General features: G+C 39.0%; 1 protein-coding gene across 2 annotated transcripts in view; it reads left to right on the top strand.

Moving 5' to 3' along the window:
* dennd1b (DENN/MADD domain containing 1B) overlaps positions 1-14,686 on the top strand; it is a 95,662-nt gene that overhangs the window by 12,368 nt on the left and 68,608 nt on the right. For both annotated transcript variants that reach the window (XM_084117401.1, XM_084117402.1), the window contains exon 3: positions 10,334-10,377. In XM_084117401.1, coding sequence (XP_083973527.1) covers positions 10,334-10,377 — 44 coding nt within the window. The remainder of the gene's footprint in view (positions 1-10,333; positions 10,378-14,686) is intronic.

Here is a 14,686-nt window from a genome sequence, read left to right as displayed (position 1 = left end):
ATGCCTGCTAATCTGCTTACCCTTTTAATTGTGAGATCTGGGGGCAGAGCTGCTCGAAGCTAGAATAAAGTTACTGATCCAGAAGTAAACTGATGACCACAGTTATTCCTTGCTTTTGGCTTCCAAACGCTGCCCTCCCTCCCCTTTCCACTCCCCTTCATTCTGGAGGGGAAGAAAAAAGCTCCTTGTACCAACAAAAGAATTTTTTTTTTTGCCATATGTTCGGTTGACATCTTCATCAGGTTCACAGCGGGTTACCTTAGTTAACGTTCACTCCACTGCTTGATGGGATTTTCTACCAGTTTCTTGAGTAGCTGGCTCAAAGTCTAGACGAGCCTCCAAAGACAACCAGGACCCTTCCAGCATGCCTGGCACAATGGTATAATTGTGGACGTCGAGGAGCTGGTGCTTCCTCTTTACACAGACCTGTTCGGGCACAAAGACAATGGCTTTGTTCTGGGGCATGGAGTGGGTTAATCCAGACCTCTACATACTGTGAAATAAATCTTTTATAGATGAGCGAAAAAAGGAACGGAAGAAGAAAAGGTTTTGCCAAGGAGGTTGCGAGTTCAGCATTTTAACCTTTGGCCAAGAATAAGACATGAGGAGGAGGAGGCATGGAGGGAGGGTACAAAGAGGCAACACGTAGTCCTTCATCTCTGGATGAAAACAGAAACCACTGGTTTTTCAATGGGTTTGCACACATTGGTCTGGTTCAGAAGAGAATTAACTGTAAATGTATTGGATTCTTTTTACAACATGTGAGTTAATCCAATGTGTTAAAGGGGACAGCTCACCTAAAAATTAAAATGTTGTCATTTACTCACCTTTATGGTGTACCAAACTTGTAGACATTTAGTCTGTCCAATGTTATTGTTTTGGACCCCATTGGTTTGCATTGAATGGCCAAAAACAGTCTAAACATTCTTCACAATACTTTGATTTGTGCAGAAGAAATACAGGTTTGGAATGACAAGAGTGTAAGTAAATGATGACAGAATATTAATTCCTGGATGGACTATCCCTTTAAGACTGCATAAGTGGACAATGATATGTAATAAAGATTTACAGCCTTGGTTTGCATTGCCACGGGGCTAATATTGACGTCATATGATCATCACATTAACAAGCAATTTGCCTCTCCACACTGAAAACACAAATGTCTTGATGTCCAACACATTAACTGCCAATCAGATGTTTAATATTCAGCCATGTGGACAAAATGTCCTGTTGCTCGTTAGGGTGCTGAAATTTGTCATCTGATTGTTCTGTCCTAACCAGGCGTCTTCCAGCGATAAGTCATTTTTCTGTCCACACTTCAAGCACAAATATGTGCTACAATAAGAGCCATATTTGATGTGATAATCAGTTATATGGAGTGTTTTGGACACCACTGACGCTCACTGGCGAGGACATAGCGTTATATTTAGAAATTCGACAGACAGCCTCCTTTGCCCTGCGGGCTCCACAGTTTGGTCTCTACTTTGATAATACTTAGTACTATGATAATGACACCTCATATATTCACGGAACTTGTTGACACAGTGTATTAAACACAAGTCGATCCCAATGAGCCATTAAGGTACACTGAGGTTTTCCATCAGGGTACGAAGACAGCTTGGCAACTCAATCGGCTCGGCATGTATTCCGGCCTATTGGCTCTACACCCATCTCGTTCGCAGATAGATAGACAGAGGTGGTAAAAAGTGGTGTCAGCTGTGAGCTCTTTCCACCACTCACCTATTAACCTTCTTCCCCCCGGCCTCGGCTCTATCAAAGCGGCGTGTATCGACTTTTAAAGACAAGCATTCCCGGGACGTCAAAACATTGATTTGCGACTGACCCACACTGTCTGCGCTCGGGGCGGCGGCGTGTTGCCACGCAGCGGCGGTCCTGTCGAAGGTTAGCCGTGCACGAAGCCCAAGGGGAATCTGTGGAAGGGCCCTCCCAAGCCTGCCATCACCCACGGCCGGCTTCACATTGGGTGCGAAGAGCAAAAAAAGAAAAATAGCTCGCTCCTCCGAGGTGATTTCAATTCAATTCTCACCCATTAGCCGACGTTCGCTCCGCAGTCAAATTACTTGCCAGGTCTGATGCGAGCGGGCGAGATTGTTTTCCTAGCCGATGGGTTTTTAGATTTTTTCAAGGTGTTTTCAGTGGTGGTGAGATGAAAACAGTGATGGCAATACATTGAGCTGCCACCACCTCGGCATGTTACGTCAGATTGGAAATGCTGAGGCTAAGCGTAATGATGGATTTCCCTCATCGTTACAAGTTTACTTCAGGTTGATAAACCGCAAATTAACCTGGACAACTGTTGAAGCTTTTGTTTAAAAGCCTATGAATTCGATTTATTTAAATGTCTGTCTGGACAGCTTTGAGATGTAACTCCAAGGTTGGAACCTGGCTAGGATTTTATGACCAAAATCTCAAGAAATGTTCACCTCTAATGCTATTTTTGCTTGTTAAAATGCTTTAGTATATTAAAAATGCCCATTCAAGAATAACTCAGTGAATCAAATAAGATACTCTCATTTGCTGCTTCTCTTCTTTTTTAGAACTTGATTGATGAAAAAAAAACTGTATAAGTTTTTTTTTTTTTTTTTTTTTTTTATCATTTCAAGCCACTGCAAAATAGCCAGTTGATTGGGTGCAGCAGTCTACTTTTAGCAGCCTTGTTTCCAGAACTACCCCCCAACACACACACACTTGGGGATTTTAAATAGGGCTGCACGACATTGGAAAAAAAACTGACGTTGCGATATTTAGTTTTTCTGCGATAAATATTGCGATATGAAAACAATTTCACCAGATGATTTGACTGGCTGTATTTGTAATGAATAAATCATTCTAGAATGATTGGGGTGATTTTATAGGAGAGTGCATATGCATAGAAAATATTAAAGAAATTACAAGTATAGATAAATACAATAGAACAAAGAGACAAATGAAATAAGCAGTGCTTTGTTTTTCAGGTAAGCCTAAATCTAACAGTATTCGGGTACAGAAGTTGTATAATTAAATGTAAAATAACACTGCATAGTCTTCACTGTATAAATTAAATATAATTCATATAATTAATTAATACATTTTATCTTTGTTAAAGCTACAAAGCTACATTAACATTTGTGACACAAACATCTGCGGGTATATTAGGCTGCTGTCACTTTAAGACGAATGTACGGATCCAATATAATGATACGCATCCGTTTTCTTTCTCAATTGTTTACAACACATAACCAACTGTGTTTAAGAGGATACTTGCCGAGACGGGCATTTTGACTTAATTTTGCTTGCACGTGTCCAAGCTCAAAAAGAAGAGAAAGAGAACTGTGTGGGCGCACAGAAAACAGCTTGCAAGTTCCTTTTTTTTTTTTTTTTTGCGCTTGATGTTTAAACTGACAGGTCTTAAAAGCACATGCAATTGATACACTTTCATTCTATAATGGTTAAACTTTGCAATAATTTCGCGAATCACATTCGTTCTGAACTGGGGTAAGATGGCCGGTACGGATTACAGATCAACTACGATCCATATACTTGACATCACATATCCTTGTGATGTGACTATCACGAATGCGCACATCGAGATATCAATAAGAAAAAAAAAATATTTGAAGCAAAAAAGTATCTGCACCTTAGGAAAACAACAAAGGTACAAAACTGTGTACTTCACATCTAAGGGAATAATCCACAGTCCCACGAAACACTATGGATATCGTAATTAAATGAATAAAAAATTGTGGCACAATACAAAACTTTTGATGGAAATTCTTTTGTTACAAATATAAAAACAACATATTTTGAATTTATTGCAATATATTATCATACACAAACATACAAGTTGTTACCAAGTTTTATTTAAATAAAATTAAACAGATTTTTATTTTAAAGTCAAAAATCAGCTTTATTTGAATGATCAAAACCAATTTTTCATAGTTTCAGTTAACATTGAATTATGCCATTCACAAAGCTTCATGTAGCTTCTATGATCCCCTGATTGGTGGATCTTCTTGGGATTATGGGTAGTGCGGTTCAGCACCTGGAATTCTTGAAGGGTTTATAGAGAAATATTAAAAATCAGTTTCTCCATGGAAAAAGTGAATGAGATATTTACTTCCAGAACCTGACTGTTGCACTCTGCATACACACACCTGTGACCGCACATCAGTTGAGTTATATTTGACTATATATGCTCATCTTGACTTATTTCGGACACATCCGTCTCTGCGTTTCCACATAACCACTTGTTTCCTCACTGCTCTCACATGTAAATATCTCTACCGACTAACAGTGTTCTCCTACTGTACATTACACACTGCCCTTCCCTAGTTGAAAGTCAAGTTGGTCTACCCCTCTTCCTGTGCGTGGGTGTGTGTCTGTCTGTCTGTTTCCGTGTCTCTGTGTGCCCACTGGCTCGGGGCGGTTCGCAGACCTGCTGGGAACAGGAGCGGCCTCAGTGTGTCAAGCCCAGGAGGGGAGGCCATTGGGGAGCGAGAGGGGCGAGAGGGGGATTAAGCAGCCCCAGGTCTGTCACGGTGACATTTCTCTCCCTGCCTCAGCAGCAGGGGTTGGGTTTACCCTCCTAACCTTCAACTTTCAGCCTTAACCCATTAATCCCTTTGTGTCTGCCCGCCCCGCGCAAACACACTCACAATATGGCAGCAGGAGGCTGCGGAGGCAAGGAGCCGGGCTCCCTTTGACAGCTTTTCACCCACAGACAGGGGCCTTCATCTCTCTACATTCCCCAGTGTACAAAACTCCCCCCCCCACACCAAAAAAAAAAAAACAGACAGTTGGTCACCCAATCAGTCATTTTTACATGCATTTTTGCAGATTTGTGGCGCATTTAAAATTTTAAACGGTGAATGACGGCGGGACTTTTGCCGAAGCGCGTTTGGGAGGTTTGTTGTTAAACAAGTTCATATTTGAACAGATGACGCCATCTTTTTTCAGCATCACTGCGAAATTTTCAAAGAAAACCGCGATTTTTCGCGATTAAACACAATTGCGCAATACAGAACTTTCAATGTAAAGACTGTTGTTATTCAAATTTATTGCAAAATATTCTTATATAAAAACATATAAGTTGTATAAGAAGATACCAACCGATTATATACTATTATAGTATGTATAGCTTTTATTTTTATATTTTTAGTTTTTAGTTCTTTTGCCATTTTTACTAGTTATTTTTGCTTGCATTTTTCCACAGATTTTTGTCTGACTGTGGCACATTTAAAGACTCAAATGAATGAAAGCGGCACCTTTGCCAAAGTGCATTTGGGAGGTTAATTGTTGAACATGCTCATGTTTGAACAGAAAACGCATCTTTTTTTTCAGCGCCAATGGGAATTAGCGTTACCTGAGCACGTCAGATACTGTCATCTTTCTTTAAAAAACTGACAAAACGTTTAGATCTCCGCTTTGAATACTCTTACTAGATAAGTGTTTGGGCAAATATTTGATTGCATTGCTCAGATTTGAAGCCGGATCTGGCTTGTTGAAGGGACAGAGCGGGCGTTAATAATAAAAGAGCTCATCTGAATTTTTGGGGCTTTTCATGTGAGCCCCCCCGTCGTGCGAAAATCCCACAGGGATAGAGATTTGCAAGTCCTTTTGCCTCTGTGTATGAATAAGCATGTGTCTCAAGGTATTTTTGAATGCGTTAGAACACGGGAGCCTCCAGGATATGCAGCACAGAAGGTGCGTGGTTGGAGGGCAATGCCCCCTCTGTTACCCCTCCCTCTCACCTATCGCTTTCTCTTGCCTCCATTTTTGTTGTTCAGTCTTTTCTTGTTTATTACCCTTTTTATTGTCTTTTCCCTCTCTGTATCAAAGTAGTTGATGTGAGCGCATTGACAACAGTGTCCTGCACTGTAACTTCTAAAATTGTTTAAACGTAATTTTCTTGCACATGCATTTTATGACAACATGGCATTGTTTTCTACCTTTCAAAAGGGGTTGGTGAGATTTTTAAAAGTATTTTGGAAAGAAGACTCTTATGCTCACCAAGGCATTTGATAAAAATACAGTAAAAACAGTAATATTTTGAAATAATGTTGCTATTTCAAATAACCTTTTTCTGTTTGATTAGAATTTAAAATGTCCTTCTAATATACTGATTTGCTGCTCAAGAAACATTTATTATCAATGTTGAAAGCTGCTGCTTAATATTTTTGTTTATTCTTAGAATAAAAAGTTTAAAATAACTTTTTGTAACAATATCTTTATTGTCACTTTTGATGCATCCTTTCTAAATAAAGATACAAATTTCTTTAAAAAAAGATCAATCCCCAATCTAGGTAAGATTTTGTGATGTCATTACACTGGATTGAATCATGACAATAGTTGGAAATTGAAAAAAAAAAAAAAAAAACGTTAAAATGTTTAGAAAAAGGTGCATTTAAAAATATACACTTTGACATTCATTGAAATTTTACCTCAAAATCTTAAATATGTTATTGTCAGCTACCCATCATTTTCTCTCTCTGTCCCTCTGATGCATCTCTTCATTCTTGTCTCTTTCCCTCTCCCTCTCTCTCCCTTGTGTTCCTCTTTCTCTCCCTGGCAGTGGTTCCCATCCTCTCACCCATAAAATCAGCATAAAATTGACCTGACTCTGCCAGATCAGATGGAGGAGTTGGGCTTCAGATCCCTGGGGAGAAGGAAATTCAGTCTTTGTAAAAATATTATAAGACAAGGTCCGTGAAATCTCACAATGGGATTATGTAATGCACCTTTGTCAGTCTTTTCACTTCTCCTCCCCACCCCTCCCTTTCCTCTCTGAACTCTGGTCAGCACCGGTGGAGAATATGCGGACATATTTACCTTTGCAGAGAGAAGTGAGACTACTATGGTGGATTCGTCCATAGGGGTGGAGATACAAAAAAGAAGGGGTTCGGCTATGAAAAATGGAGAGATCCATTCGATGAAGGAAGGTTAAAGTTGGGTTCATGCCCGACATGCTAAATCATCACAGTGTTCATTCTGCTAGATGCTTCATCAGACATCACTTCCCGCACAGCAGAACTGAATCATCAGCTCTGTTGGCGTGGATTAGATCAGAATGAAGAAGCAAGAGTTTCAGTTCAAATATGATGGGAAGTTCATATTGTTACTCTCTAAATTAATGCTGACAAGAAAGAGGAAATGGCTAAAATGCAAATAATCCATATTTAACTTGACTCATTGATGTGATTTATGATGTGATTGTGTTTTAGCTGCCGTTTGTCTAAAAACCTACACTATTAGCGTGTTATACAGTTGATGAGGTGTTCTAGGTGGTTGCTTGGTGGTTCTGCAATTTTTTATTATTATTATCATGCGTTGTAGTTTTGCTTTAAACATACTTTCAGGGTGTGGTCACACTGGTAATTCGGTTCACTTGCTTCTTTTACTGACCCTATAGATACAAAACAGGGTTTTTCCTGGCTCAAAATGAGGTGGAGGTGGTAAAATCCTGATCATGGCTGAAGAAAACACTTTTTACAAGCACATTTTTGCACATATACACATATAGGTATTTTAATAATATAAGGTAATTATTATTATTAATTACATTTTACAGATAAATGTATTAATCTGGTGCACTTTGAGAGTTCAAAATTAAGAGCTCCAACCCATTTTCAGTGTCCAAATTGAACAAAGAAAAAGTCTGTGCACACTTGTACCTGAACTTTAAAGGGGGCTCTAGGGCTCGTGAGCTAGATTTGCTGTTAAGAATAAATCATCCACCCGACAACTGCTCAAACCTATGATATTCTCTGATTTTTAGATATCTGCACCTGACCATCACACTACAATTATTCAAATTCTCAGTGTTAAGCATGATGATATGGTAACATATCACACTGAAGTAGGCTGCTTTTAAATGAAAATTTATTTAAAATAAAATTTCTTCTTTGGCAAAATTACATTTCTTTAATAGCCTAAACACAGGCTTTACTCCTTTCAAACTTAAATTATCACTGTTTCATTACATCATTGTTGGTGGGATCGGGAAAGGTCCACGAGCCGGGACTCGAACACGGGTCGCCCGAAGCGCAACAGCACTACATGTCAGCGTACTTGCGTAATTCCGAGTCTTTTAATGAATTATATCCTATCGACCCGCGACCCACCCGCAATTAATTTGTCATTTTTTATAACTTGGCCCGCCTGAGCCGCGGATTATCTGCAGCATCCGCAGATATAACCTTGATCCGTGCATCACTATCGAACACTTAGAGAATGGACACAGGCCAGGAATCCGCAACAGAACCGTGTTGGTGGAAAAGGGGTAGCCTATCAGAGCATGTGACTGTAGGAGGCGGCACGAAATTTGTGTGCTGGGCTAAATGCGCTTGTTGTATATGCACACATATGATGGTATTTTTACCAGCTGAGAAGAGCTTATAAAATGTGTAAATGCGGTTCTGATGTCTGTACCGAACTGTATGGGCAACATGGCTTCTATGACGAAAAAAAACAGGTCGCATTTTTAGGGTCGCATCTTGTGACATCATGTCCTGATTTTGGTTTGTTTAGATGTCTTTGGTTCAGTTGAACCGCACCAGGGTTCATTTGGAAGTGGACCGAGACTTTTCAGCAGTCTCTGTACGCTTGTTTGGTGCACACCGGATTTTAGATGGCAGCGTTCACACTTATACAAATGTACCGCACTAACAGAACAATCACACCAGAGTGAACCAAACCTGAAAAGTGTGAACTTTCTTAGCTCTGATTTAGTCTGCTTAGTCCAAAGGTCACAACAGTGAAGTTTTGGTGAAATTTGCGACAAAAGGTCTGTTGTCTATTGTCAGTATAGTGTAGTGAGGTATGAAGCACTGTCCACACAGAAGTCACTTTCAAACCAAGTAGCTTTCTGCTGGTCAAAGCAATGAATTCATGTGAGCAACTTTAACACAAGTGAAATCTGTCTCGCCCTCGCACAAAATTCCCAATCGTGCAGATTCCGATTGAAATGAATGGATTTCTCCCATTAAATGTATGATATATATGCAAACGAACCTTTAGTTCTGTGTCATGGTTGTACAAGTTCTGTGTGATGATCTGTTCTCTTCTGAGAACATATTTATCTTTTACCAGACAGGATATTTAAACTTCCTGTAACAAACCGGTGTATGATGCAAGGTCAGTCATACTCTGAATATAGCTGTTTGAAACTTTTGTTTTGGTTGCCAGATATTTAATGTGGTTACATAGGAAACAAGTCCAGTTATTTCAATAGGAATCCACAAAATCTGGAATTTCGCATATGGTTTAAGGTAGGTTCAAGTAGGTCACAGATTCGCTGTGTGGACCAACAGAAACCTGCTTGATCTGAAATTGTCTTCTGTGTGCTGGGCTTCATGCATCACTACACTATTGACAATAGACATTGGACTTTTTTGTCTGCAATATCGATTTGCGCAAAAATTCTCAGCCCTATTGTCATAACAAGGAGGTTGTAGATCAGACGTTCCTTGCACACCCTGTGTGTGTCTGTGCACCAAACTCATTGTTTCAGGGTTCTCACATTGACCTTCAGCAGACATTGAGTTGTTGTTTTGTGGTCCAAGCTGATCTCATAGCAGAGGCATCTGGAGTGCTGCCTTATTATGTGTCACAAGGCGTTTCCAAGTCTGCACACACTTATTTATGTCAGATTATGGCATTTCACCAAAAATCTAAAATAATACTAATGTGTTAAAAAAAAGAAGAACTGCTTTAATAGTTAATAGTACTGAGTTAATAAGTTATTAACTCCAAAAACATTGTTTAGCAGTAGCACACATGCTCTGACACATTGATAATAATAATAATAATAATAATAATTAATAAAAATGTACATAAAATTATAATAAAATTTGTTTTATTTATTTAAATGATAATTGATTTTATTTGTTTTATATATAATAATAATAACTATTATTATTAATGTATTCGTATTTGATATTTCTTGAGGGACAGAGTTGCCCACCCGTGGCCTATGACATATAATATTTATAAAAATAAATAATAAATTAATTCATATTTTGAATGTGAACATTACATTTTTAAACGGCTGCAGCAAAGGCTTTCCTTTGACAAATTTAGGTGTGAAATATTAATGCAGCGCCACACATCTGCTGTTTCTGCAGGTAGTGGAGTATTGTCTCTGTGTCTGTGTTTCTAAAGGCCTCTATCTAACCGGATGGCATTTGCATATGCAGAACGTTCCATGCCTCTGCTCGTTGCCGCGGTGTGCCGACACATAGGAGAAACCACCCTTGCCCCCACCCCCTTCATTAATATGTATGTGTTCTGAACGGTGCGTGGTTGCTGATTAATGCTGTCTGTCAATTTCTTACAGATCCGACAGTGCTGTGGAAGTTCCCTCAGGACTTTGGAGACCAGGTTGGAGACAGAGGAACTTTTTTTTTCTCTTCGTAACACCCCCCCCCCCCCCCCCACACCTAACCCACCAGCACCACATTCACGACCCCTCCTGCTCCTAAGGCCTCCCTCCCTCCCTCCCTCCTCACTTCCTTCCTTCTCTCTCTCTCTCTCTCATGCGGTGTGATGTTGCTGATAATGAAAAGCGGTGAGCAGGTCTTCAATAAGCGTTGTTCTGGTAATTATCAGCTGGCTGTGATGTGAATGGGTGCGGATGGAGCTTCTTCATACGCCCTCCACTGTATCTCACACCAGTACAGCTGTGTGTCACTCATGGGTTGGTACTATATCACACTAGTAACGCATAATAAGCGTGTAATAAGAGTAGTAATAGACTGAAATATCTGCTTAATCAGCCGATATTTGCCTATTTTGTAATTATCACATCACATTCAACCTAGTGTCAGTTCCAAAATATGTGATGTTATGTTTTGTAATGTTTTGTCTTATGTTATGTTTTGTTTTGTTTTATGTTTTTATGTTATGTTTTTTTATGTTATGTTTTATTTTATATTTTATGTTTTATGTTTTTTTTATGCTGTTATGTTATGTTTTATGTTTTGTTTTGTTATGATGTTTTTAAATATTCATTTTAAAATAATATTTATATTTTTAGATAGATACTTTAGTAGATTGTTGGATTTTTTAAATATATATTTTTATTTAAAAATGTATTTAAATATAAAATATATAATTATTAATTTAATATTATTTATATATTTTTTTACATATTTTTAAATATTCATATTTAAAACATGCAAGTATTTAATGTTATACTTTAAATATAGCTTATTTGTTATATATATATATATATATATATATATATATGTGTGTGTGTGTGTATATATATGTATGTATATGTGTGTGTTCAAATATAGTTTTTTTAAAACTATTTTAAATTTTTTTTTTTATATATATATATAAACATTAATATTTAAAAATGTACATTTTAAATATTATATACAATTATATGTATATTCTAAATAAACATTTAAATTTGGAATCATGTATATCTGCATTACATTGGTGATGCTGCTCTCTATATATTGGCATTGGATGTTAAAAACTCGTGTCAGTTGAGCACTAATTATAAGTTAAAAATCTTTCACACGTATCATTTTATTGCCCTCTTAATAATTAAACTTCCTTCAAATAGGCATTGCAGAACTTCTAAAACTATTATCAGTAAAAGAAGAATTGAAATGTTAGCATTTGTGTGGTTGGTTGTTGCTTCAGTGTAGTTTAGGTCATATGTGTTCTCTGCACAGGCAGAAGTGGGTCTGGGTCTGGGTCTGGGTCATAGTGCAGCGTTGCGGTTTTCACACTTTATTTCTGCTCACTCGGCCTCAAGGTCTCCATGTACACGCCTCTCCTCTCAGCAAAGCAAGTTGGACAGTTCATTATGAGCTACAATGAGAATGAAAGAAAGGAGACCTGAGCATCTTTGGCTTTCATGTGCACTTTGGTCTTCATCAGTGTTTTGCAGAGATGCTTCAGAAACTGCATGCTTAGCCCGCAAGAAGCGTAATTTAAATGTCGGCGAATAAAAAGACTATAAGAAAACTTAAAAAAGTTTACCAGAAAAGTCTCCGCTCAGCTTGTTTGGTGACCAGATCGTTTCTAGTTTAAGATGTGTACAGATGGATCGGCCTTTTCCACATTGACATAAAGGCCCTCATTGAGTCGCCTCATTACCAGGATTAGGCTCTTTTCGCGTCTTTGTACGGCTGCTCCCTCTCTATCCGCCGAAATCCCTTTTTTCCCCCAAGTTAGCCAGCATATGGCAGCAGCAGCTCCGATCTCTACAGGCCTCCTTTGTTTATCCTCTTATTGTTGCGGCGCGTAATGACAGTTGTAGGCCGTAGATCGGGGTGGAGGGGTTACTTTACCCCAGGGGAGCGAGAGAGAGAGAGAGAGAGAGAGGGCGAGGGAAGAGACAGAGACAGACAGGACTGTGGATTATGGAAATATGAATTGATTTTTTATCCTCCTCTCTTCCACTACCCGCTCTGCTCGAATAGGGACTCTAAATGAGGGGCGAACAGACTGGAAGCTGGCACAGAGGGCGGCGAAATATGAAGTGCAATCCCTCGGCCCCAGAGACTCGCCGTGGCCGCGGTCACCTACAGCTGCCATGTGGAGCAGCTAGAGAGCCGTATATATCTGAATCGCAAGGAGGCCATTTTTTTGCAAATGAAGCAGACAGATGGAAAAGCGAGACTTTATTGCCACAGTCTCTCTCAGATCTCTTTCCGGATGTCAGTTTAAAGGGAAAAATAAAAGAAATTAAACAGATATGCATATGCGGGTTATTATTTCTGCGCTTGCCATAGAAACTGACATTATTTGAAGTTATCTGAAAGGATTTGCAACGAAATGTTTTCATTGATGACGGGTTAAGGAGCACCAGCTCGTAAATAACTGGAGAGATTAGCTGTTCTCCTCTTTTACTGTTGCGTGCAGTAAATGTGTCACAGTGTCTTGAACCCTGTAAAGCACCGTCTTATCTTTGTGCTCTGTGTATGATCTCAATGGGAAGTTTAATTTGTAATTATATAGTAACACTAAGAAATCACAAATCTCCTTTTCCTTGGTGCTTTTATAGCACAGTGCAGCATATTTTAATGTTGCTTTTTACTAACAGGTGCAGTTATGGTTATTAGCAGGGAATCTGGAATATGTGCCCAGAGAAAGCTTGAAATATCTGCACAGTATTTGTGTGTTGTTTATATATTTAAACTAATATGAGAGTGATTTACTGTCCAACCTGTGCCAGTCCTGTTCCCCCCTACAGTCCATGTACATTGATGTGAGTTCTGCACCATACTATTAAAAGGCAAAAGCTAATAAAAAATGTGTGATATAATAAGTGACATTTTAAAAGATGCATGAATGTGTTTTATACATTATTATTTTATTATTGATATACTTTTCTAAATAAATAAATAAAAACAATGATTTGGAAATATTAAAATATTATAATATTTATATAAATGTTTATACTATATTATTTACATTTTATTTTTATTATAGTTTATATTATTATTATTATTGTTATTTAAAAGTTAAATGCACTGTTTTTTTAAGGACAGGAAATTATGTAAAGAAGAGGCGGGAGAACAAACGATTCGGACTCACAGCATCAATACATTATTATTTTATATATATATATATAGTTTTTGCTCTGAAATCTGATTGGATGAGCCATTTTTGAAACCTTTGCAAAATAGCCAATTTACACAAACCTGTGGCTGCACATCAATCGAATTCTGTGTTAAGATTTCAACTGAAACAATTAAATGAATATAACTGTTAAATATTTGTGTATTTCATATCGCCGTTTTATAAAAACAGTAACCCATTAGAGGTTGTGTTAAACGAGACTTAGGGTTAAGCAAGGCCTGCTATCCTGCATTTAGGAGATAATCATATTGCCTTGTTTATCCATCTCAAATTTAACCTTTAACCTTGACCTTATCATGCACATCCTTGAGATTTACACGTTTCTCCAGCATTGCTTTGTCTCCCAAAGGGAATAGCGCAGCGCTAACGTCACATTCCAAGCCACCAGCGGAGTGTGTTTGACCTGATGGATGTTGGAGAGTTTCACAGGAGCCTCCAGATGTCACCCGGCCCTCCATCTCCTTAGTTAGGCGGTAAACCGGAATGCTGAGTGAAGCTACAGCTCATGTAACAAAGCGAGAAACTGCGTCCCCGGAGCCTCGCGGGGCAAATATTTGTCTAGCTTTGACACAGTGTACAATCATATGCCCCAAGCCTGACACTTCATGATTGGTAGCCTTTCCCCCCGCTTCACCCCCTCCTCTGCAGGACACGCACCAGCAGCCCGGGGGGAAGGCCAGCCAGCGGAGCATCATCAAGGAGCACGAAGAGCGTCGGTGTGGTTTCAACGCTTTAACATGGAGGGCATGTGCGAGATGAGCCGTGATTGAGAAGAACATCGACTGCCGGAGCTGGAGGAATGGAAAGGGGGGCCTTGCCTTGCTCTTGGGGTATCCCTTACTCGTCTCATTTGGGAGATTTTTCCTCAGTTCAGATCTCCAGAGAGTGGGTAATGTGAAGGCCGGGCCCAGTTAGCTGGCCTTTGCATCAGGCTAGTCGAGACATCCTCACTAAGGCCACGCTGTTGCCCGTGGCGTCTGATTACCCTGACCTTAGGGCTTTGAGAACGGAAAAAAGCGTTCTCTTCATGGTTTTTTCTGTTAGCAGTGCCAGAAACGCTGGAGGGTGCTTGTAGGAAACAGTCTTC

Source organism: Abramis brama (genome assembly GCF_963993115.1).
Source record: "Abramis brama genome assembly, chromosome: 6".
In the NCBI taxonomy this organism is placed as follows: Eukaryota; Metazoa; Chordata; class Actinopteri; order Cypriniformes; family Leuciscidae; genus Abramis; species Abramis brama.
The sequence above is the reverse complement of the archived record's forward strand: the minus strand, read 5'-3'. Positions and strand labels throughout refer to the sequence as shown.